The 24,521-nt window shown below is 41.1% G+C and overlaps 1 protein-coding gene across 1 annotated transcript; it reads left to right on the top strand.

Moving 5' to 3' along the window:
• The first annotated feature begins 14,307 nt into the window (after positions 1-14,307).
• On the top strand, positions 14,308-21,692 carry LOC109217451. The gene is made up of 5 exons (XM_019381707.1): positions 14,308-14,471; positions 20,231-20,376; positions 20,484-20,536; positions 20,642-20,706; positions 21,074-21,692. The coding sequence occupies exons 1-5, from the start codon at positions 14,308-14,310 to the stop codon at positions 21,690-21,692; spliced, it is 1,047 nt and encodes a 348-aa protein (XP_019237252.1).
• The last annotated feature ends 2,829 nt before the right edge of the window (positions 21,693-24,521 follow it).

Below are 24,521 nucleotides of genomic sequence, written 5' to 3'. Positions count from 1 at the left end.
AATCCCTATAGGCATGGTTTCTATTAAAGCTGATTTTAAATGCTATAGGCATGATATCTAATTATATGAAATGGAGCAGGTGGAATTCATTTCAACCAAGAAATCCTATAGGCAGATTGTCTAACACAGCACATGTAAATCAAAATAAACCCTATAGGCATGTTATCTACCCAACTTTACCCACAATATACAACTACCCTCCCTTTTCACTAGTCACCCCAATGTTTGTTTACAATTAATTATTACAGACCAAGAATTGAATGAATTACATAAATATAAATATACATTAAACTATAGGGAGCCTGAAGTAGGCCCAAAGTAGTTTCCACGCCTTCAGTAGCCTCAAGTGCTTAAAGTTTCATAGCCAATTTCATGTCTAGGTGTGTCAGAGTTCCCTAAAGACCTCAAGGATCCCGGACAGTGCTCACACCCAGACTTTTCTCAAATAAGAACTGATTTATGTGCAGTGTGAAAATGCCAGCCCTGATATGCCAGAGTTCAGAGAGATCTCAAGGGTCTCAAGGTAGTACACATACCAGAGGGATAAGACTTAGTAATCTAAGAGTAATGTGAGAGTGCATAATGATTTGAAAGAGTTTGGTAAATAGTATAAAGGAAGGTCTTAGGAATGAAAAAGAGTTTCTGAAAACCTGTACTGGTTTAAGCAAAACAGTAGTTGGAAAAGCATGAAAAAGAACATCTTGAAATCAGAATACCAGTCCCAAAACAGCCTCAGAAAACACTTTGGAAAACAGACTTCACACAAGGAGAAAGGGGTAGGGGACACATAGAATGCACCTTAGTGATAGCAAACAAACACACAGATTCCTCAAGAAGTTGTGGAATTGACAAGTTAGTTACAAAGATTACAGAAAAGATATGTTAAGAACACATAGGTCTTAGACATGACCAATACACACAACTAGAATACCTTTGAAAGGGCTAAATGTCTTAACAGGATCTCATTAGTGAAGTAGAGTAGGTAAGACTTAGATGAATAAATTAGACAAGCACTTCATGAAGCATTCAAAGTTTAGAAATACTAATCACATATAGAACAAGCAGAATTTAGACATGCTGGGTGAGACAGTAAACAAAAAATGCAGCTTTGACATACTAGTGAACAAATAGGATTCATGTAATTATCTAAATCAGGATTGGGCATGCTAAACAATATACTAGTTATAGCTTTTAACAGAACAAACTTTAACATGCTCAGTGATACAGTAATTAGGCAATGTGATCTAAGCATGCTGGTTACACATTGAGCATATGACAACAGAATAGCAAATCGAACTGGAAATCACAACTAATGAACTGCAGCAACAAAGAAACACATAGTTTTGAAATGTGAATTGAATCAGGACATATCAGTCAAGGAGAGAATATAGAGTACAGAGCAGAGATGGTGCAAATAGCCAGCCTTGGCTTACAGCCGGCTGGATTAGTGAGAATTGCAAGCAACAGAAGAGAATAGAGAGACTTTGAGAGTGCGAGAGTGTGGAGAAACTAATGTTCGTGTGTAGAGGTTAAAATAAAGAGAGTTTATATAGTAGCTCAAGAGTAGAGCAAATAAGGTAAAGCAATCAACAATAAGTAATTAACGAATTTCAGAATCAATTACACGAAGATTTAGCATAGTTTTCTCCTTAAATTAAGGAAAATCAACCAACGGTAATAACATGAACTAATTAAGGCAACAGGTTCAATTAGACCGAGTAAAGAAGTAAGAATCAAAGATCTTATTAAGGAAAAGAGTTCAAATCAAACCAAAAATAAAGAGCTTCGGAGTACAATAGTCAAGGGTTTAATTAAGGAAAGAATCATGCAAAGAGTCAGCAAGTATCGTAGACAATTTCAAATAAGGCAAGAAAGGAATAGTCAGGATACAGATTGATAAATCAATAATTCAAACCAACACTTATTTAAGGGTGAAAATATAGGTTTACCATGAATGGGCAAAAATGAATATAGACACATAGAATCGGTAAAAAGTCGAACCAAGAACCTTGATAGAGGCACATTAGGATAAAAATCACAAGACATCTATTAGGCTAAAGAAAAATCACAGGAACCAAAGCATAGGACAAAGTCAATACACAGTAAATCGGACAAACTCAGAATCCAAACAAAATGTCGAAAAATTAGGGTTTTTAGCATAAACGAGTTGGGATTAAAGCAAAATCTTACGAAATTGGTTAAAACACATAAGAAGCATAAGATTAAACACTCAAAATTATCAAAAGTTTTGGAGAAAGAAATTTTCGGGGAAACCCTAGTTTAGAAAAAATGGAAAACCATTCGAAAATCAGAAGGTTCTTGTAAAACTCATGTAAAATAGGTTCGATCTATCTCAGATCTTGCACAGATATGAGAAGTTCAAAGGACAAAAATTAGGGTTTCGAGAAGAACGACACAGAGGTGAAGAAACAAGCTTTGAAATCCATAGATCTAAGGCGACATAGGAAGATCTTACTCAAAATTGAACCAGAACAGCCTGAAATAGGCGAGCAAAGACCACAGGCGCAAGCAGACTAACCCTGGTCCCTTGAGGACCCTAGAGATGATGATACCAGCATAGGAGGGGCCGTTAGAGGCCTGGGGGTGATGAGAAACCACCATGAATGGCCATAGATGAGTGACAGCGGTGGTGGATTAGGGTTAGGTTTTGAGAGCATTGGAGAGGAAAGGGGTTTTAGGACGGCTGTATGGAGGAAATGATTAGGGTTTAGGGGGTCGTTTGATTAAAAAAGGTAAGTGTTGATGTGGACCGTTGATCTAAAGGATCAATGACCACGATTTGATGGGATCTTGGGTCGGGTAGGTGCAGATTGGGCTTGGGTGAATTGGGATGGTATTAAAGGGGTTAAAACTGGACTGATTTAATAGGCTAGGTACGAATGAAAAAGGGCTATTTGTTAAATACATAATTAATTGCTAATTTTTTTTTAAAAAAGGTTAATAAATTATAAAAAATGATTTTCATGCATGGAAATGTTTTAAAGTAGTTATTTAGTGTTTTAAAAATGTAGAAGGCTATTTTCTGATAAAATAATCTAATAATGCATGCATAGGCTATAATTGCAAAGTAATTGCAATTGCATCCAAAAAAATACAAACGTGGCTATTTGTGCAATAATTGAAGCTTAATACAAATGCAAATGATAAAATTAAGCCACAAAAATTATTATAGAACTATTTTGTGATGCAATCAATGATTGTTTTATAAATAAAATACTGGGATAAATTAATTAAAATATTTTAAAAATGCAAAAATTATATGAAAAATACTAATTGGTGCCAAAGCATAGTTTTGAAAATATTATGGGAAAAATTGGGCATCAACAGCTGCCCCTCTTTACCCGGGAAGGATGAAAGAGTTTTCGGGTAAAGACATGATGGCCAATTTTGAGGGGATGGGATGTTTTGAAAGATAGAGGTCGGACTCCGGTCTATGAGCTGCCTACATATCCCTGGTTTTACAGGAATCAGGCCATGTGTAGTTCTGGATTCATTGGCGGAATATACCGATGAAGTCATTACAAGAACGGACACGAGATATTGGAATGGGTGAGAGAGTGGTTATGATGAATGGTCAAGTTTGAGATAGTTGAAAGAACTGGAGCGAGGTCGCTCGTGCTGGGATAGCGGTCGCTTACCGGTCACCTGCAGATGAAAGACGCTACAAACATGTATTTGTGCGAAAATTTAAACATGATGCAGATTCCCTTTGGACCATAAAAGTTGTCTTCGGACGGTTAAGGATGACTTCCTCAGACCATGATGTCCTGGGCCATGAATTGTTTAGTGCGAGATTTGTAGGCCATAAAATGATGTTCTCGGGCCATGGAGATGGTGTCTCCGAACCATGATGCCTTTGAACAATGATATGCAAATTTGATAGATCCTCAGGCCATGGTATGGTGTCTTCCGACTATGAGGATCATGCCTTTAGACTATGATACCTTTGGACAGATTGGCGATATTTCAGCCCATGAGATGCAATAGTATGATGTTACCAAGACAAGGCTTAGTCTTGTGAAATGAAGGGCAGAGCATAGCCCAAACAAATAGATAGTACCAGAATAGATCGATATTTATGCAAGGAGGGTCAATGGTTAGTCCCCATGCAAATGCGGAGGCAGGGATTAGCCTTATGCAGATGTGGAGGCAGGGATAGCCTCATCAAACATGAAGGCAGGGATTAGCCTCATGCAAATATGGAGGCGGGGATTAACCTCATGCAAATATGGAGGCAGGGATTAGCCTCATGCAAATGTGGAGGCAGGGATTAGCCTCATGCAGATATGGAAGCAATGATTAGCCTCATGCAGATATGGAGGCAAGGATTAGCCTCATGCAAATGTGGGAGGCAAGGATTATCCTCATGTAGATAGGGAGGCAAGGATTAGCCTCATGTAGAAATGGAGGCAGGGATTAGCCTCATGCAAATATGGAGGCAAGGATTAGCCTCATGCAAGATATGGAGGCAAGGATTAGCCACATGCAGATAGGGAGGCAAGGATTAGCCTCATGCAAATATGGAGACAGGGATTAGCCTCATGCAATTAGGGAGGCAAGGATTAGCCTCATGCAGATGCGGAGGCAGGGATTAGCCTCAAGCAAATGTGGAGGCAAGGATTAGCCTCATGCAGATAGGGAGGCAAGGATTAGCCTCATGCAAATATGGAGGCAAGGATTAGCCTCATGCAAATATGGAGGCAAGGATTAGCCTCATGCAATTAGGGAGGCAAGGATTAGCCTCATGCAGATGCGGAGGCAGGGATTAGCCTCAGGAAAATAGAGAGGCAAGGATTAGCCTCATGCAAATATGGAGGCAGGGATTAGCCTCATGCAAATATGGAGGCAGGGATTAGCCTCAGGCAAATGTGGAGGCAAGGATTACCTCATGCAGATAAGGAGGCAAGGATTAGCCTCACGCACATATGGAGGCAAGGATTAGCCTCATGCAAATATGGAGGCAAGGATTAGCCTCATGCAAATATGGAGGCAAGGATTAGCCTCATGCAAGATATGGAGGAAAGGATTAGCCTCATGCAAGATAGGGAGGCAAGGATTAGCCTCATGAAAGTATGTGGGACAGGTCTTAGTCCCATGCAAAGAGCGAGTAGCAAATAAGAGTAGTATATGTCTTAGCTAGAGATATATTCGGTGTCTGATGGTCCGATTGATAGTGATCTTGTTACGTGTATATTTTCGCGGATGTTACCATTGCGTCTGATATGCCTGTGCTCAAAGAAAAATTGTAAGTTTTGTGAGGGGAGGTTGGTTCGTGCTTTTGTCCATTGGCCTTGCATTGTTCCGTTCTGGGGACCTTATTTGAGTTTCCCTAGGTAACATCTGACTGTTACGAAAATAGAGTTTTTGAAAATATGCAATTATTGATAAAAAAAAAATAGAGTTATTTAGAAACATATTGAAATATCAAGTATTTTTTAGATGAACTAGTGACTGTAACATGTTTCAGAGACATTGCAGCTTTCTCATGTTAGAATTTTGAGGGTCCTCCTTAAATGCTGCCCCGGTTTGGTAGATGATCCTTCGGCCACTTGCGAGTAACGAGTCTTGTTGAACCTTATTCAGAATTTTGAGAATCTTTCTCAAAATTCTGCCCCAGTTTCTTAACCGATTTTTTATCGTCTGGCATATGCTGGCGTCGGCTGGACTTGCTCCGGAATTTTGAGGGTCCTCCTCAAAATTCTGCCCCAGTTTCTGATCTTGGGGAGGAAATGGAAATTTTATTATGATATGACCGAACCCATAAGGCTGCCTACGTATCCCCTCTTAAACGGGAATCAGGTCAAGCGTAGTTCAATTACATCAGATGAGGAAATATAAATAATCTAAGCATAGTATCTCTTGACTGCGTCCGAATTGATTGGTTTTGGCCAGATTTCTCCGTCCATTTCTGCGAGTATGAGTGCTCCTCCTGTTAACACCCTGTGAACCATATAAGGACCATGCCAGTTGGGAGAGAATTTCCCTTTGGCTTCATCTTGATGTGGGAAGATCTTCTTCAACACCAGCTGTCCCGGTGCAATTTGCCTTGGTTTGACCCTTTTGTTGAAAGCTCTGGACATTCTGCTCTGATAAAGCTGACCATGACATACTGCGTTCATCCTTTTTCCATCTATAAGGGCCAATTATTCATTGCGACTCCTAATCCATTCTGCATCGCTGAGTTCAGCTTCCTGTATGATTCTTAAAGAAGGAATCTCTACCTCGGCTGGGATGACAGCTTCGGTACCGTAAACCAGCATGTAGGGAGTTGCCCCGGTTGGTGTGCGAACTGTAGTGCGGTATCCTAGCAAAACAAATGGTAGCTTCTCGTGCCATTATTTGTGGTTTTCTACCATCTTCCTTAGTATCTTCTTGATGTTTTTATTGGCGGCTTCTACGGCTCCATTCATCTGAGGTCTATAGGCTGTGGAATTCTTGTGCTTGATTTTGAAAGTTTCACACATGGCTTTCATCAGATCACTGTTGAGATTGACGGCATTATCAGTAACAATAGACTCGGGAACTCCGAATCGCCAAACAATACGATCTTTCACAAAATTTGCGACGACTTTCTTGGTTACAGCTTTGTAAGATGCAGCCTCTACCCATTTTTTGAAGTAATCAATGGCCACTAGAATAAACCTGTGCCCGTTTGAAGCAGTGGGCTCGGTCGGACCGATGACATCCATTCCCCAGGAGGCGAATGGCCAAGGTGAGCTTGTGCATTGAGCTCGTTTGGCAACACTTTTATCATATTGGCGGCACTGGTAGCATTTGCGGACATACTGGACACAATCTGTATCCATGGTCATCCAAAAGTAACCGGCCCTAAGTATCTTCTTGGCTAAGACAAAACCATTCATATGTGGGCCGCAGGTCCCAGCATGTATCTCCTCAAGTAGCTTAGAAGCCTCTTTTGCGTCGACACATCTTAGCAGTCCTAAATCAGGAATTCTCCTATACAAATTTCCTCCATTGTGGAAGAAGTGATTGAACAATCTCCGGAGTGTGCGTTTTTTAGTGTGGTTTGCATGCTCCGGATATTCTCCTTTCGCCAAATACTCCTTGATGTCGTGGAACCAAGGCTTTCCATCTGTCTCTTCCTCGACGTGAGCATAGTAGGCCAGTTGATTATGGACTCTTACTGGGATATGATCAATGAAATTCTTGTCTAGATGCTCTATCGTAGATGAAAAGGCGGCTAATGCATCGGCAAACTCATTTTGAATTTTGGGTACGTGCCGAAACTCTATCTTTGTGAACCTCTTTCTCAACTCCTGCACATGGTGCAAATATGGCAATATCTTGGAATTCTTGGTGGCCCACTCTCCTTGTACCTGGTGCACAAGCAAATCAGAATCACCCATTACCAGCAGCTCCTGAATATTCATGTCGACTGCCATGTTGAGTCCTAGTATGTAGGCCTCATACTCTACCATGTTGTTGGTGCAGGGAAATCTGAGTTTAACAGAGGCCGGATAATGTTGACCTATTTCTGATACCAAAACTGCTCCAATGCCTACCCCTTTGAAATTTGTAGCTCCATCAAAGAACATCCTCCAACCGTCGTATGCTTCAGTAACGTCCTCTCCTATGAATGATACCTCTTCATCAGGAAAATACGTTTTCAAGGGCTCGTATTCTCCTCCCACCGGATTTTCAGCAAGATGGTCTACCGATGCTTGTCCTTTGACCGCCTTTTGAGTTACGTAGACGATATCGAACTCACTTAACAGTATCTGCCATTTGGCCAACTTTCCAGTCGGCATGGGTTTCTGAAATATATACTTCAAAGGGTCCATCCTGGATATGAGGTATGTGGTATAGGCACAGAAGTAATGCCTCAAATTCTGGGCTGTCCAGGTCAAAGCACAACAAGTGCGTTCCAGTAGAGAGTACCGTGCTTCGTAAGGTGTGAACTTCTTACTTAAGTAGTATATGGCTTGCTCCTTTCTTCCTGTCTCGTTGTGTTGTCCTAGAACACATCCGAAGGCTCCATCCAATACTGATAGATAGAGTAGCAAAGGCCGCCTCGGCTCTGGCGGGACCAAGATCGGTGGCGTGGACAGGTATTCCTTGATTTTGTCAAAAGCTTTCTGACAGTCCTCGGTCCAGCTTATCTCGGCATCTTTCCTCAGCATCTTGAAGATGGGTTCACATATGACTGTGGATTGTGCTATGAAGCGACTGATATAGTTGAGACGTCCTAGGAAACTCATCACGTACTCTTTGATCCTAAGTGACGGTAATTCCTGAATGGCCTTGACTTTCGACGGATCTAGCTCGATCCCTCGACGGTTGACAATGAATCCCAATAACTTTCCTGCGGGAACCCCGAATGCACACTTTGCGGGGTTCAACTTTAAGTTGTACCTCCTTAACCTGTCAAAGAATTTTCTCAAGTCTGCTATGTGATCTGCGGCCCTCTTGGATTTGATAATGACGTCGTCCACATACACCTCTATTTCTTTATGCATCATATCATGGAAGATGGTTGTCATGGCTCTCATGTAAGTGGCCCCAGCATTCTCTAGACCAAATGGTATCATCTTGTAGCAGTACACCCCCCATGGTGTAATAAAAGTTGTTTTCTCTGCATCTTCTTCATCCATCCAGATATGGTGATAACCCGCGAAGCAATTTATAAAAGATTGGAGTTCATGCTTGGCGCAATTATCGATCAGGATGTGTATGTTTGGCAGTGGGAAGTCGTCCTTGGGACTTTCTCTGTTTAAATTTCGATAGTCAACACATACTCTAACCTTCCCATCCTTCTTTGGAACTGGCACAATGTTGGCTAACTAGGTGGGTACTCAACCACCCTGAGAACTTTGGCTTTGATCTGCTTAGTAACTTCCTCCTTGATTTTCAGGCTCATATCTGGTTTGAATTTTCTGAGTTTCCACTTTATTGGCGGACACGTGGGATTAGTAGGCAACTTGTGAGCCACTATGGACGTGCTTAGACCGGTCATGTCATCATATGACCATGCAAAAATGTCCTCATACTCTCGTAAGATACGAATGTACCCCTCTTTCTCTGTCGGCGATAAGTGAATGCTGATGCGAGTCTCCTTGACGGTCTCGCCGTCCCCCAAATTTACTGCTTCGGTCTCGTCCAGGTTGGACTTAGGCTTATTCTCAAACTTTTTAACCTCCCTAACAACTTCCTCAAGTATCTCGTCTTCTTCATCCGAATCACTATCCTCATATTGTGTTGCCTCATTACATGTCACAGTCACCGGTTCATCAGGAAAAGTAATAATAATGCTGTAGAAAGAAAAAGTGTAGAAAATAATAATGAATAATAAAGAGCAATGCATTTGATTAAAAATGAAAAACATCCAGACAAGTACGGCTCGATGAATCGAGCATTTATTTTGAAACAAGTAAGTCTTTAAACAAAATTACTGAAAATCTTAAATGCCTAGAATGGCTATAGAAATAAAATTTGCCAAGCTACCCAGGGACTCGGCGGGCCCAGGATGGTGTGGCGGTCCATTCCTGAGAACAACTCCCTTCTCCACAGTCTGAATAGTGAGGCCTTCTTCCTCCTCCTCCTCAATTATTGCACTGCAGTCCATGTCTTCGTCTTCCAAGAATAGATTCCTCATCCTAGCTAATGTTTCTTCTTCTGCGGTTCCCCATATTGTGCCAGCTTGGTGAAAAGCTTGATCCAGATGCGGCACTGGTTCCTTGAGAGGGTAATACGGTCCACGCCATGGAGGCGACCAATCCTTATACTCTTTCCATGTGTACTGGTATCCGAGCCCAAAAGTAGTACCATGACCCTTCAGCTGTATCGATTTAGTAATACCCTGGAGATTCTTCCGGAGCCCTTTCCCGGGTTCATACCCGCACCATGCCAGTATTCTTTCTATTTTGCTACTCCACCATTTGTCTTTCTCAACGGCGTTGGCACGTTTAATGTGATGATAGGTCTCCCCTCCTAGCCTTCTTCTGTTTTGGATAACCAGGATGGTTTGGCTGGTGTAAATGGGGTTCTCCCGTCCCCATGAATGATTACCTCCTGATGGTTCCATTCAAACGTTACTGCCTGATGCAAGGTTGATACCACAGCCCCAGCGACGTGTATCCATGGTCGTCCTAACAGCAGATTGTAGGATGCAGATATGTCCAGCACCTGAAACTCGACATCAAACCACGTAGGCCCTATTTGCAGATAGAGATTAATTTCTCCGATGGTAGCTCTTTGAGACCCATCAAAAGCCTTCACGTTCATGGTCCCTTCTCATATCTCGTATAGGCCTTTGCCCAACCTCTTCAGTGTTGTCAATGGGCAAATATTGAGACTGGATCCTCCATCAATCAAGACCCTGGTAATGAAGTAGTCTTCGTATCGCACTGTGATGTGCAGTGCCCTGTTGTGATTCAAACCCTCAGGCGGCAACTCATCCTCGTGGAAAGTGATTTTGTGACTTTCCAACACCTGTCCTACCATGTTAGCCATTTCTCCGCTTGTGATATTATTGGGCACATAAGCTTCGCTCAACACCTTCATTAAAGCGTTCTTGTGTGCTTCTGAATTTTGCAACAGTGACAGGATGGATATCTGAGCTGGGGTTTTGTTCAAATGATCAATGACGGAATACTCCTTTGCTTGTACTTTCCTCCAAAGGTCATCTAGCCCTGTTTCAATGACAGGCTGCTTGGCAGTGGCATCCTTACTTGGTCCTCCCAGGTGTTCAGGTGTATAGATTCTTCCGGTCCTAGTCATTCGTTGTGCGTCATCGGATTCCTCCATCTTTGTCTTTACTTTTCGCGTAGCTTCGGCAACATAATCCCAAGGTATTGCTTTTGAATTGAAAGGAGGTCTGGTTGATACTGTCACTGTAAAAGGTGCTACCACTTCTACTTCAAACGAAACAGGGGTGGCCGCGGGTGGAGCCACCTCTACCTCAAATGGAACTGATGTGGCTACCTCGACCTCGATTGGTGACTGAGTCTGTACTACAATAGGAGTCAGTGTAACTGAGGGTTTGAATTCATCACCTTCCTAGATAATCCCAATCGACCCCTCAGGATCCCACTCTTTGTTCGTCTCTATCACATGTATCCCACCACCTCTATGATCAGGGAGAGGGTTGTTGCGAACATTGGGCGTGACTTCCTATGCCTGTATGACCTTGTTGTCAATCAGCGTCTGGATCTTATCTTTCAATGCTCGGCACTCGTCAGTGGTGTGCCCCTTCATACCGGAATGGTACACACAAGTTTTGTTAGGATTGACCCATTGGGATGGATTCTCTAATGCCACAGCGGGAACAAGAGTGACGTAACCTGCGGCTTTCAACCTTTCATATAGCTGGTCAATGGGTTCAGCGATAGCGGTGTATTGTCTGGGCGGCTTGTGGTCAAAATTGGGTCGTGGTCTTGGATAATTTTGGAGAGTCGGAGGTGACTGGAAATGAGATGGTTGGGAGTTATAGGTATGATAGACAGTGGCTGGTTGGGAATATCTGGGAGATGATGGTTGATATGTAGGTGGTGGTGCTTGGTATGTGGATGGAGGTGTTTGATATGTGGGTGGAGGTGTTCGATAGGTAAGTGGAGATTTCGGGCCTTGAGCCACCATTACTGCCCCAACGTCTTTCTTCTTTGATATGCTGCCTAATTGTAATGCCTTATTTGTGGCCTGTAATGCCTCGAAATTCGTTACCATCCCGCTTTTGATACCTTCCTCGATTCTTTCCCCAAGTTTGATGATATCGGAGAATTTATGGTTTTCAATAACCATCATCTTTTCATAATATTGCAGATCTTGTGCTCTGACGAAGAACTTGTTCATCTGTTCCTCATCCAAAGATGGTCGGACCTTGGCTGCTTCCGACCTCCAGCGAGTAGCATACTCGTGGAAAGTCTCGGTGGGTTTCTTTTTAAGATTCTAGATGTAGAAAACATCAGGTGCATTTTCTGTGTTGAATCTGAACCGGTCCATGAAATCAGATGCCATACTCACCCAGTTGGACCATTTCTTGGGATCTTGGCCGATATACCAGGACAAATCATCTCCAGTAAGACTCCTCATAAAAAGTTTCATCCGGATCTTTTCATCTTTTCCGACCCCGACAAGCTTGTCACAATAGGTCCTCAGATGAATCCTAGGATCACCTGTACCGTCAAATATCTCGAACTTAGGAGGTTTGTACCCCTCTGGTAGTTCTACATCTGGCTGTATGCATAGGTCTTCATAGTTCAAACCTTCTATCCCTTTGCCGCCTTCGACACCCTGGACCCGACTTGTCAATTTCTTGAGTTCTTCGGCCATGTTTTTAATGAGCAGGTCCTTCTCAGTTGATTCTGGTGTATAGGAAGTTGGTTGAGTAGAGTGAGGTACGATTTCCACATATATAGGATTGTTTTGATGAGTACCAGGGACTTGGGTGTAGTGATGGTCATTGGTTGAGTTTTGAGGATCGGGAATGGGTTGTGGTGTATTTTGGGGAGTGTGGTAAGTGGCAGTTGGTGGGTATTGGATTGATTGGTGGTGGTGTTGTGGCGGAAATGGTACCGGTAAGGGATTGAGATTTTGAGGTGGGGTTGCATATTGATGCAGTGCAGGAGGGTTTTGTGGATGTTGGTTTGGCGTGTTTTGGGGAGGTGCTGGGTTCTTTGTGTTTTGTTGGTTAATGTCGGGAACATTCAAAGTGAGGGATAAATTTGCCAAATTGCGGACCTGCTCAAGCTCTCCTTGTAGCTCCAGTATCTTTTGTTCCAATCTCAAGACTAGATCATTTGGCGCCGGAGTACTCCGGCCATCTGAAGTTTCTGCGTTCTCAACATTCTCCTTTCGGATACCACTTAAGTCGTCCATTTTTGCTTTTCCTTTGCCTTTTGTATTGCTAGAAGGAGGAGGAGGTGGAGGGCCTCTAGGTTTGGTATGATACGCTGATGATGCCAGTATGAGTGAACCAACCTTAGGGGATGGGAATAAAGAATAAAAGGAAAACAAAAGGGTAAATAAGTCAATAGGGGTTCTGAAATGTTTGCAGTATTTAAACACATATGGAGAGAATGTAAATTCGCGTCCTAATTTGGTAGCCTTGCTGTGCCCGAGGTAGGCCTAGCAACAAATAGATTTGGAGAATTTTAGATGCCAGTAAATGCCTCATTTCATAATATGAAAATAGACGAATCCCAAAACAACACTAAGATAATAGAAAAAAGTCACTATTGACACTTGGCCTTATTACATTTTAGGAAAGCAAATAAATCTAGCCTATTTGGTCCCAGAAGGACCTTCCCCAGATTTGATCTTCCTGACTCGATCATACAGGTTCCCCAGCTCGCGCAGACCCAACAACAAGTAGGCTCTGGCTAAATGTCCTCCTTCACTTCCTTCAGCGTTCTGGCAATCCTCAATCCTCTTTATGACCTTACCCTTCAGCTCCACTAATCCTCGCTCCAGATATTCCAACTTTCTGTTGGAAGTGACTGCTATTTCTTTCCATTCTTCGATCAACCTCACATTCCTCTCGTGTATTTCCCGGTGCTCATTCTCAGAGTCGTGGACCCTCTTGCGCATCCTGTTGTATTTGACTTGAGCTTCAGCTTCTTCATCTATGATCCTATTCCCTCGACCGGCTCCTGGCCTCCCCATTCCCTTTAGATTGTCTTCTAGCCATGCCGGGTAGAGAGATTCGCACCTTGCATGATACCTGTCAGGCTCAATGGTGTTCTTTTCCATAATGATTTTGTAGTGCCACATGTGCTGGGCTTGACACTTGTAAGGGACGTCGTCGTCTTGAAAGTCTGCTCTGAAATGACTCATCTTAGCAACCCTTGGTACAACCTATTTCCTGCCTGCCTACCTCATAACTCGGATAGGGACATAAAGGTATATTCCTCTCAACCCAATCAGCACCAAGAGTGGAGCGTCCCTGGATGTGATGATGAATTCGTCTGTTGGGAACCATTCAAACATCCATTGCACTTGTTCCTCGGTCATATTGTCGAAGAACTCCACCCACTCTTTGGCACTTTCCGGCTGAGCAAACCTGTCCGGAATGTAAGTCATCCGCTTGGGGTGATGGAAGGCAATATGGTCATTCCAAGCCCTTCGCAGAAGTTCTTGGCGATACTGACCCCTTTGAAGATGTTCTAATAACCACAACCGCAGCAATAGGTTACAACCTTTGAAATGCTTGATCCCCTTTTGACAACGCCCCAGAGCCCTGTAGATGCCGGCTATGATCATGGGGACTATAGTGTATGTCTGTCCGTTGATCCCTTCCATCAAAGTCTTGGCGACCATGGCCAACCTAGTATGGATTCTTTCTCTTTTCGTTGGGAATACTATCAGGCCCAAGAAGCACACAATGAACACGAACACTCTACGGTGGATGTGGCCCAGAGAAGTGATGGAAAACTCGTCATGGAAGGTACGGTAGGACTTGCTATGTCCATATCTTTCATACAGGTATTCGAAGGGTATGTAGGATTCCTTCAGGCATCCCTAGTCAGCATTTTTCTTCAGCCCCATCATCTTTAAAAACCCTTTACCAGTACGATTCTCTGGCACCAATAACCCAGGGCTATCCCAAGTTAGTCCCGCAAGTCCCCCAATTTCTTCTAGGAGTGGTGTCATTTCTTTGTCGCCGAAACGGAACACACCCCTTTCACTATCCCAGAACAAAGTGGCAGCCTCGATCAACCTATTGTTTGGCTGAATGTCTAGTAGAGAAGGCAAATTGCCCAAGTGCTTTCTCACGTGTTTCTTGTCACTTGAGGAAAGGTCCTCCCACCAATCTAGTAGCAATGGTGGAATGTTGCTGACCATACCGAATCTGGGGACCTCATGCCTCATTTTCTGCAAAACAAAAAGGTTAGGCCCTTCTCCTCTACTAGACTCGACTATTTGTACATTCATGATTAGCATATTAGCATTTAGTTCTCCAAATTAATGCACAGAACGTGATTGTGTCCGTTGGATTAAGGAGACCCCGTTGGACTTTGGATAAGGCTCGTCTTAAAGGATTATTATGTGGACAACATATTAATACGACTAGGTTTGACCATGATGCATGCACAGTTATGATAAGAGTAAGGTTACTATGAGGGTCTAGACTGGTACCCTCAAGCGGACAACTTGAGGGAGAAAGGCACGGAACCGTCGACTGCACCGCTGATCGACTAGTTTCACCGCAATAAGCCTTTCCGAATTTAAGGGTAATAAATTGGAAGAGCGCAACCACTCATCAAGTGTTGCTATAGGATTTGATACACACGAGTGGAATATGATGTATGCAACAATAAACACCATATTGTCAAGTATTTGCACGTAAAAATAATAAATGCAGTATTTAAATAATTGAAAGACAATTGCAGAAGAAGAAAACAAAGAGATAAGTCAGTCTTAGGAAAATAAAGAAATCATAAATGCTTAAAAATAAACAGTTAAATTCAAATAAGGGGAAAGGGTACGTGGGATAGAGCATGCTTAAACTGATTCATAAAAATAAGTTCGTTATGGTAAGAGCCTAGAATATCTCCAGCAGAGTCTCCATGCTGTCGCGCCCCCTTTTTTTCCCTTTTGCGGGGAAAGTCCGGGTTTCGACATTTCATCGGGAACAACTCGTTTCCTTTTGGGAATTGGGTATTTCAAGAGTCGCCACCTAACGGATTATGGTGCGTTAGGGCACCTAAAGTATGTAACTAGTTGCATTACCAGATATTAGGGTAAGGGCTCGAAATAATCTCGAGGGGAAGGTGTTAGGCACCCCTCGCGGTCCACAACGGTGGGTCCCGACCGAACTTATATGAATCAATCATTTTGAACAAGTAAACAGTTTCAACACATATTTGCAAATGAAGGCATGTTTTCATATTCTAAATGCAGGTACGATTCAAGTAATGAGAGCAAAAGAGAGATTTGAACAACTCGCACATATGTAAAGAAAAGTGAATTCATTTAAACAACGGGAGTTGGGAAAGAGGGGTCCTAGGTTGGTTAGCCTATAGGATCATACCCACACAATGCCCGATAATCACTCCTCAATGAGGGGCTACACGTGACATTAGCGCGTAGTCATCATATCCTTACTATCCAATTCCCTCCCCTTGGTCATAGCCTAAAGCGTTCTATCAACCTTGAAAGATATCATATGCGTGCACTACCCGTCCCTTCCTTGTGGCCCTGGAGGTATTTAGGACCTCTAATTAGGTAGTTCTAGACCCTCCTATGGTACTTAAAGGAGAAAAATCTAGGCGTCAACCAAAAACAATTAGGACTGCACTAAAGAGAGAACGATTAAAGGATCACATTTACCTCCACAAACAGAGCAAGCAAGTGCACGTCTTAAACACAGTTTTAGGTATTTAAAAGAGGCCCTAGAACAGGATATCTAGGTGAGCAAAGAATATGTAGTATTGAGTTAGGACCAAGGTTTAAAACAACTTAATCCATTTGCCTACTAATTCTTAAACCTGTTGAATATGAGCAGTATCAACTATAAGACGTAGTTTTATAGTTTGCAGAATTTTAGTCGCCCTACAGGCTTTCCTAGGCGTATAATAGTGATGTCCTATGAGCATAGTATCTAATCATTGATCAGTAATGTAGTAAAACAGTAAGCAACCTTAAATGGGCAATTTGAATCCTATAAGCATGCTTTCTAGTGATATTGATTAATGCAAGGTTGAAAACTTATTAAAGAAACAAACGGATTGGTTAATGATTCAGAATCTACAAACATGAGTTAAAATGGTTTTAGATCTAATTAAAGCTGATTTAAATCCTATAGGCATGATTTCTAATTAAACATAAGGTGAAACAAGTAGAATTAATTTGACCAAAAGCGAAATCCCTATAGGCATGATTTCTATTAAAGCTGATTTTAAATCCTATAGGCATGATATCTAATTATATGAAATGGAGCAGGTAGAATTCATTTCAACCAAGAAATCCTATAGGCAGATTGTCTAACACAGCACATGTAAATCAAAATAAACCCTATAGGCATGTTATACACCCAACTTTACCCACAATATACAACTACTCTCCCTTTTCACTAGTCACCACAATGTTTGTTTACAATTAATTATTACAGACCAAGAATTGAATGAATTACATAAATATAAATATATATATTAAACTATAGGGAGACTGAAGTAGGCCCAAAGTAGTTTCCACGCCTTCAGTAGCCTCAAGTGCTCAAAGTTCCATAGCCAATTTCATGTCTAGGTGAGTTAGAGTTCCCTAAGGACCTCAAGGATACCGGGCAGTGCTCACACCCAAACCTTTCTCAAATAAGAACTGATTTATGTGCAGTGTGGAAATGCCAGCCCTGATATGCCAGAGTTCAGAGAGATCTCAAGGGTCTCAAGTCAGTACACATACCAGAGGGGTAGGACTTTGTAATCTAAGAGTAATGTGAGAGTGCACAATGATTTGAAAAAGTTTGGTAAACAGTATAAAGGAAGGTCTTAGGAATGAAAAAGAGTTTCTAAAAACCTGTACTGGTTTGAGTAAAATAGTAGTTGGAAAATCATGAAAAAGAACATCTTGAAATCAAAATACCAGTCCCAGAACAGCCTCAGAAAACACTTTGGCAAACAGACTTCACACAAGGAGAAAGGGGTAGGGGACACATAGAATGCAACTTAGTGATAGCAAACGAATACACAGATTCCTCAAGAAGTTGTGGAATTGACAAGTTAGTTACAAAGATTACAGCAAAGATATGTTGAGAACACATAGGTCTTAGACATGACCAATACACACAACTAGAATACCTTTGAAAGGGCTAAATGTCTTAACAGGATCTCATTAGTGAAGTAGAGTAGGTAAGACTTAGATGAATAAATTAGACAAGCACTTCATGAAGAATTAAAAGTTTAGAAATACTAATCACATATAGAACAAGCAGAATTTAGACATGCTGGGTGAGACAGTAAACAAACAATGCAGCTTGGACATACTAGTGAACAAATAGGTTTCATGCAATTATCTAAAGCAGGATTGGGCATGCTAAACAGTATACTAGTTATAGCTTTTAACAGAACAAACTTAAACATGCTGAGTGATACAGTAATTAGGCAGTGTGATCTAAGCATGTTGGTTACACATTAAGCATATGACAGCAGAATAGCAAATAGAACTGGAAATCACAACTAATGAACTGCAACAACAAAGAAACACAAAGTTTTGGAATGTGAATTGAATCAGGAGATACCAGTCAAGGAGAGAATACAAAGTATAGAGCAGAGAAGGTGCAAATCGCCAGCCTTGGCTTACAGCCGGCTGGATTAGTGAGAATTGCAAGTAATAGAAGAGAATAGAGAGCCTTTGAGAGTGTGAGAGTGTGGAGAAACTAATGTTCGTGTGTAAAGGTTAAAATAAAGAGAGTTTATATAGTAGCTCAAGAGTAGAGCAAATAAGGTAAAGCAATCAACAATCATTAATTAAGGAATTTCAGAATCAATTAGACGAAGATTCAGCATAGTTTTCTCCTTTAATTAAGGAAAATCAACCAACGTTAATGGCAGGAACTAATTAAGGCAACAGGTTCAATTATACCGAGTAAAGAAGTAAGAATCAGAGATCTTATTAAGGAAAAAAGTTCAAATCAAACCAAAAATAAAGAGCTTCGGAGTACAATAGTCAAGGGTTTAATTAAGGAAAGAATCATGCAAGGATTCATCAAGTATTGCAGACAATTTCAAATAAGGCAAGAAAGGAATAGTCAGGAAACAGATTGATAAATCAATAATTCAAATCAACACTAATTTAAGGGTGAAAATATAGGTTTACCATGAATAGGCAAAAATGAATATAGACACATAGAATCGGTAAAAAGTCGAACCAAGAACCTTAATAGAGGCACATTAGGATAAAAATCACAAGACATCTAATTAGGCTAAAGAAAAATCACAGGAACCAAAGCATAGGACAAAGTCAGTACACAGTAAATCGGACAAACTCAGAATCCAAACAAAATGTCGAAAAATTAGGGTTTTTAGCATAAACAAGTTGGGGTTAAAGCAAAATCTTACGAAATTGGTTAAAACACATAAGAAGCATGAGATTAAACACTCAAAATATCAAACGTCTTGGAGAAAGAAATTTTCAGGGAAACCCTAGTTTAGAAAAAATGGAAAACCATTCAAAAATCAGAAGGTTCTTTTAAGACTCATGTAAAATAGGTTTGATCTATCTCAGATCTTGCACAGATCTGAGAAGTTCAAAGGACAAAAATTAGGGTTTCGAGAAGAACGACACAGAGGTGAAGAAACAAGCTTAGAAATCCATAGATCTAAGGCGACATAGGAAGATCTTACTCAAAATCGAACCGGAACAGCCTGATACAGGCGAGCAAAGACCACGGGCGCAAGCAGACTAACCCTAGTCCCTTGAGGACCCTAGAGATGATGATACCAGCATAGGAGCGGGCCGTTAGAGGCCTGGGGGTGATGAGAAACCACCATGAATGGCCATAGATGAGTGACAGCGATGGTGGATTAGGGTTAGGATTTGAGAGCATTGGAGAGGAAAGGGGTTTCAAGACGGCATTATGGAGGAAATGATTAGGGTTTAGGGGGTCGTTTGATTAATAAAGGTAAGTGTTGATGTGGACCGTTGATCTAAAGGATCAACGACCATAATTTGATGGGGATCTTGGGTCGGGTAGGTGCAGATTGGGCTTGGGTGAATTGGGCTGGTATTAAAGGGGTTAAAACTGGGCAGATTTAATAGGCTAGGTCCGAATGAAAAAGGGCTATTTGTTAAATACATAATTAATTGATAAAACAATTTTTAACAAATAGTTAATAAATTATAAAAAATGATTTTCATGCATGGAAATTTTTTAAAGTAATTATTTAATATTTTAAAAATGTAAAAGGCTATTTTACGGTAAAATAATGTAATAATTCATGCATAGACTATAATTGCAAAGTAATTGCAATTGCATCCAAAAAAAATACAAACGTGGCTATTTGTGCAATAATTGAAGCTTAATATAAATGCAAATGATAAAATTAAGCCACAAAAATTATTATAGAACTATTTTGTGATGCAATCAATGATTGTTTTTTAAATAAAATGCTGGGATAAATTAATTAAAAATATTTTTAAAATACAGAAATTGTATGAAAAATACTAATTGGTGCCAAAGCATAGTTTTGAAAATATTATGGGAAAAATTGGGTATCAACAAGGGTTTCTAAAAAAATTTCTCTCCTTTGTGCAGGTTGTTAGAGAAGGATATGATGTTCAAGTTTGACGATGCTTGTCTGAAGGCATTCGAGGAGCTGAAAAAGAAATTAGTGAGTGCACCAATCATAGTGGCTCCTGACTGGAACGAGCCATTCGAGCTGATGTATGATGCCAATGATGGTGCGATTGGGGCCGTATTAGGCTAGAGGAGGAGCAAAATATTTCACTCAATTTACTACGCAGCAAGACTCTCACTCCTACTGCTCAAATAAATTATACTGTGTCAGAAAAGGAGTCGTTTGATGTAGTGTGGGCGTTTGATGAATTCCGGGCCTATTTGGTTGGCACCAAAATCATCGTCTACACAGACCATGCAGCCATCAAGTACTTGTTTGAAAAGAAAGATGCTAAACCAAGGCTAATCCATTGAGTTTTACTCTTGCAGGAATTTGACTTGGAGATCCGAGACCTTAAAGGAACAGAGAATCAAGTAGCTGATCACTTATCCAGGTTAGAAAGTCGGAGTCATGTAGTTGAGGGAGATGTCATCAAGGAAACCTTACCGGATGAGTAATTGTTGGCCGCTACTGCTGGGGAGGTGCCATGATATGCAGATTTTGTGAACTATTTGGAAAGTGGAGAAATGCCGCATGACCTTGAACCGCATGCTAAAAAAAGTTTTTGCGAGATGTGAGATCATATGTGTGGGATGAGCCATTTCTGTTCAAATCTTATGCTGATCAGTTAATGAGAAGATGTGTGCCTGAATCTGAAATAAATGCTATTTTACATGACTGTCATGCGTCCCCTTATGGTGGTCATCATGCGGGTGACAAAAAGGCACCAAAGTGCTGCAATCAGATTTCTATTGGCCTAGGTTGTTTAAAGATGCCCATGAGTTCGTGAGGAGGTGTGATAGATGCCAGAGAACGGGAACAATTACAAAAAGGCATGAGATGCCATTGCATGGTATTATGGAGGTTGAAATTTTTAATGTTTGGGGAATTGATTTTATGGGTCTGTTTCCCTCTTCCAATGGGTGCAAGTCTATTTTAGTGGTCGTTGACTATGTGTCGAAGTGGGTGGAGGCCATTGCTCTTCCTATAAATGATGCCAAGGTTGTGGTTAACTTTGTGAAAAAGCATATCTTTACAAGGTTCGACACTCCGAGAATGATGATAAGTGATGTGGGCACCCATTTCTATAACAAGCTGTTGGATAATATCTTAGCGATATACGGGGTCAAACACAAGGTTGCGACATCCTTTCATCCTCAAATTAGTGGACAAGTTGAGGTATCAAATAGAGAGATAAAGCAGATTCTTGAGAAGATAGTTAGTGCAAGTAGGAAAGATTGGGCTGCAAAGCTTGATGATGTTCTATGGCATATCGGACCGCGTACAAAACTCCAATCAGAGCCTCCCCTTACAAGCTGGTTTATGGGAAGGCATTCCATTTATCGGTGGAGCTTGAATACAAGGCCTATTGGGCGATAAAGAAGCTGAACTTTGATGCAAAATTAGGGGTGAAAAACGGTTGTTGCAATTGAACGAGTTTGATGAGTTTCGCTTGAAACGCGTATGAGAATGCCAAGTTGCATAAAGAAAAGACCAAGCGCTGGCATGATAAGAATATTCACACTCGCGAGTTCGAACCGAGCCAATTAGTTCTCTTGTTCAATTCAAGGTTGAGACTCTTTCCGGGGAAGCTCAAATCGAGATAGTCGGGTCCGTTTGAGGTAGTAAGAGTTACTCCACATGGTGCAATTGAGTTGCGCATCATAGAGGGAGAGAGAACATTCTTAGTGAACGCACAAAGAGTAAAGCACTATTATGGAGGTGACTTTGATCGTCATAAGTTGAAGGTGTTACTTGCCAACGATTAGGCGAGATTGTGCGTCATGCCGCGACGTTAAATCAGGCGCCTGTTGGGAGGCAACCCGGCCTTACTATTTTCTATTATTTTTATTTTTATTATATTATTGTTATAGTGTTTGTTTTTATTTTGTGGGATTAGGAGCGTAGGAAGCAAAGCCATCGAATAAGTGAAAAAGAGAGCTAGATGGTGAGAACTAAGTGTGGGGTGCCCGCACAAAGAACCATGCCTGGGAAGTTTGAGTACCTCGTGAGCCGTGATTGCTTCAGCCTTCGGCCTTTCAGGGAGTTTATTGTCCATCCTTATTATTTTGTCTCTTCATTTATGCATTGGGGACACTGCACTCTTTTAAGTGTGGGGTGGGGGACTATCAGATTATAGTGGTATAGTTGTATTAACATTAACTTCTAGTCTTTAATTTTTAGCTTCTTATTTTTATTTCCTAGTTAGTAGAATTAGTAGTGTAGTATTCTCGTACTAGTTTTAGTAGCTTTTTATCGGGAAAAAAAATCAAAAATTCAAAAAAACATCAGAAAATTTTTGAACTTTTCCCGACGATGGATCTCTTGGACAACTTTCTTGAGGGATTAAGGTCCAATGCAAAATCCAAAAAACATATTTCTTTCTTTTTAGTTAGTCGTAGGTAGGTAATAATCTCCTTTTATTTTTCTTTGGGTATCGGTTCTTTTTCAAGGGATGTATCTTGAACCGGATATTTTTTTAGGAAATAAAAGGAAAAAACTTGATTGCATCTATGTGCCTTTTGACTTGTTAGATGCTAGCATAGTTAGGCCTTAGCATGCAGATTACCTCCCTAATATGTTTTGACAAAAATTGATGCCATAGGTAAATTGAACAGCTTGTTTATGACGCCTTCTCTCAGTTTCTTGACTCGTTGTTAGACCCACTGTGTTGTACGGGGTTGAGTGTTGGCAGTAAAGAATTCACATATCCAAAAGATGAAAGTAATCGAAATGAGGATGTTGAGATGGATGTGCGGGCATACTAAACTGGATAAGATAAGGAATGAGGATATTAGGGAGAGGATGGGCGTTGCTCCCGTGGACAACAAGATGCGAGAAGCGAGGCTTAGGTGGTTCGGGCACGTGTGGAGGAGAACCATAGATGCCCCGATTAGGAGGTGCGAGTGGTTTGCTTTGATAGGTGCGAGAAGAGGTAGAGGGAGGCCTAAGTAGTATTGGGGCGAGGTGATAAGGCATGACATGGCGCGACTTCAGATTTTCGAGGACATGGCTCTTGATAGGAACATGTGAAGGTCGAGCATTAGGGTTGTAGGCTATGGGGTAGTCGAGAATTTTTCCCTCTTTGTACCGGGTAGTCTGATAGAGTTTTGTCTAGGTCTGTTGGCGGTCTATGTTGTGTTCACATTATTTATGTTATTTTGCATAGTATTGTGTTATTGCCCTTTCACTTATTTGTTGTCCCTTACGATGTTGTTATTACCTATCTTGCTTCTTTTGTTGTTACAGACCTTTTATTTTGTTTCTTTTCTGATATTATTGTCTCTTCTGTTGAGCCAAGGGTCTCCCAGAAATAGCCTCTCTACCCTTTCAGGATAGGGGTAAGGTCTGCGTACACTCTACCCTGCCCAGACTCCATTAGTGAGATTTTTACTGGGTATGTTATTGTTGTTGTATGTGATTACTTACTCTGACTTGAGAGTTAGAACGGAACCACCCTGAATGGGTCATGTGCATTGTGTGATGTGAGATCTTGATTGTATCTTGTGCTATCCTGTGTTAGTATAGAACTTGCCCCGTGTGTTAGTTGAAGCGAAATCATTAAGCCTCGTAAGTCTAGGAGATGATATAGGCATTTCTTTGATCGTGCATTGAGCTATTATGCCACCACAAATAAAATTATCCTTAGATAGCCCAGTTGAGCCTTATCTTTGGCACCCACATTACAAGCCAAATCCCATTTTATTCTTAGTTAAACCTTGTTGAACCTTTGCCTCCAAAAGCATTTAAGTCACTGAAGAATAATGTGAGAGTTGGGGTAGCTTTTGAGTGGAACCATAGAAAGGCCAAAGGATGAACACATGTTTTGAAAGATCATTAGCTGGACACACTTAAATTTATGGAGAGTGTTGGAAAAAAAAGAGCAAAGAAAGTACAAAAAGAGAAAAAAATGAAAATAGAAAATATATCTCCTATCCATGTTGATCCAGGCTAGTAAATATATAGATGTGTTTAAAGAGAAAGGGCTAAATTGTGTATGGTTTCATGGCATGGCTTGAGTTGATCATGAAGAGTGTGCACTTGAAAGTTAAATGTAGTATATTAAAGTTCTTAAGAGGGTTAGTCAATATAAAAGAAAATATATCCTACCCGTCCTTCAGTCTCCATTACAACCTGTAAAGACCTAATTGATCCTAGACTTTGCAAGCTTAGATTAGTAGAGATATACACTATGGGCAAGCCTATGGT

This window comes from Nicotiana attenuata, unplaced genomic scaffold (assembly GCF_001879085.1).
Source record: "Nicotiana attenuata strain UT unplaced genomic scaffold, NIATTr2, whole genome shotgun sequence".
Taxonomy (NCBI): domain Eukaryota; kingdom Viridiplantae; phylum Streptophyta; class Magnoliopsida; order Solanales; family Solanaceae; genus Nicotiana; species Nicotiana attenuata.
This window is presented reverse-complemented; position numbering and strand designations above follow the sequence as displayed.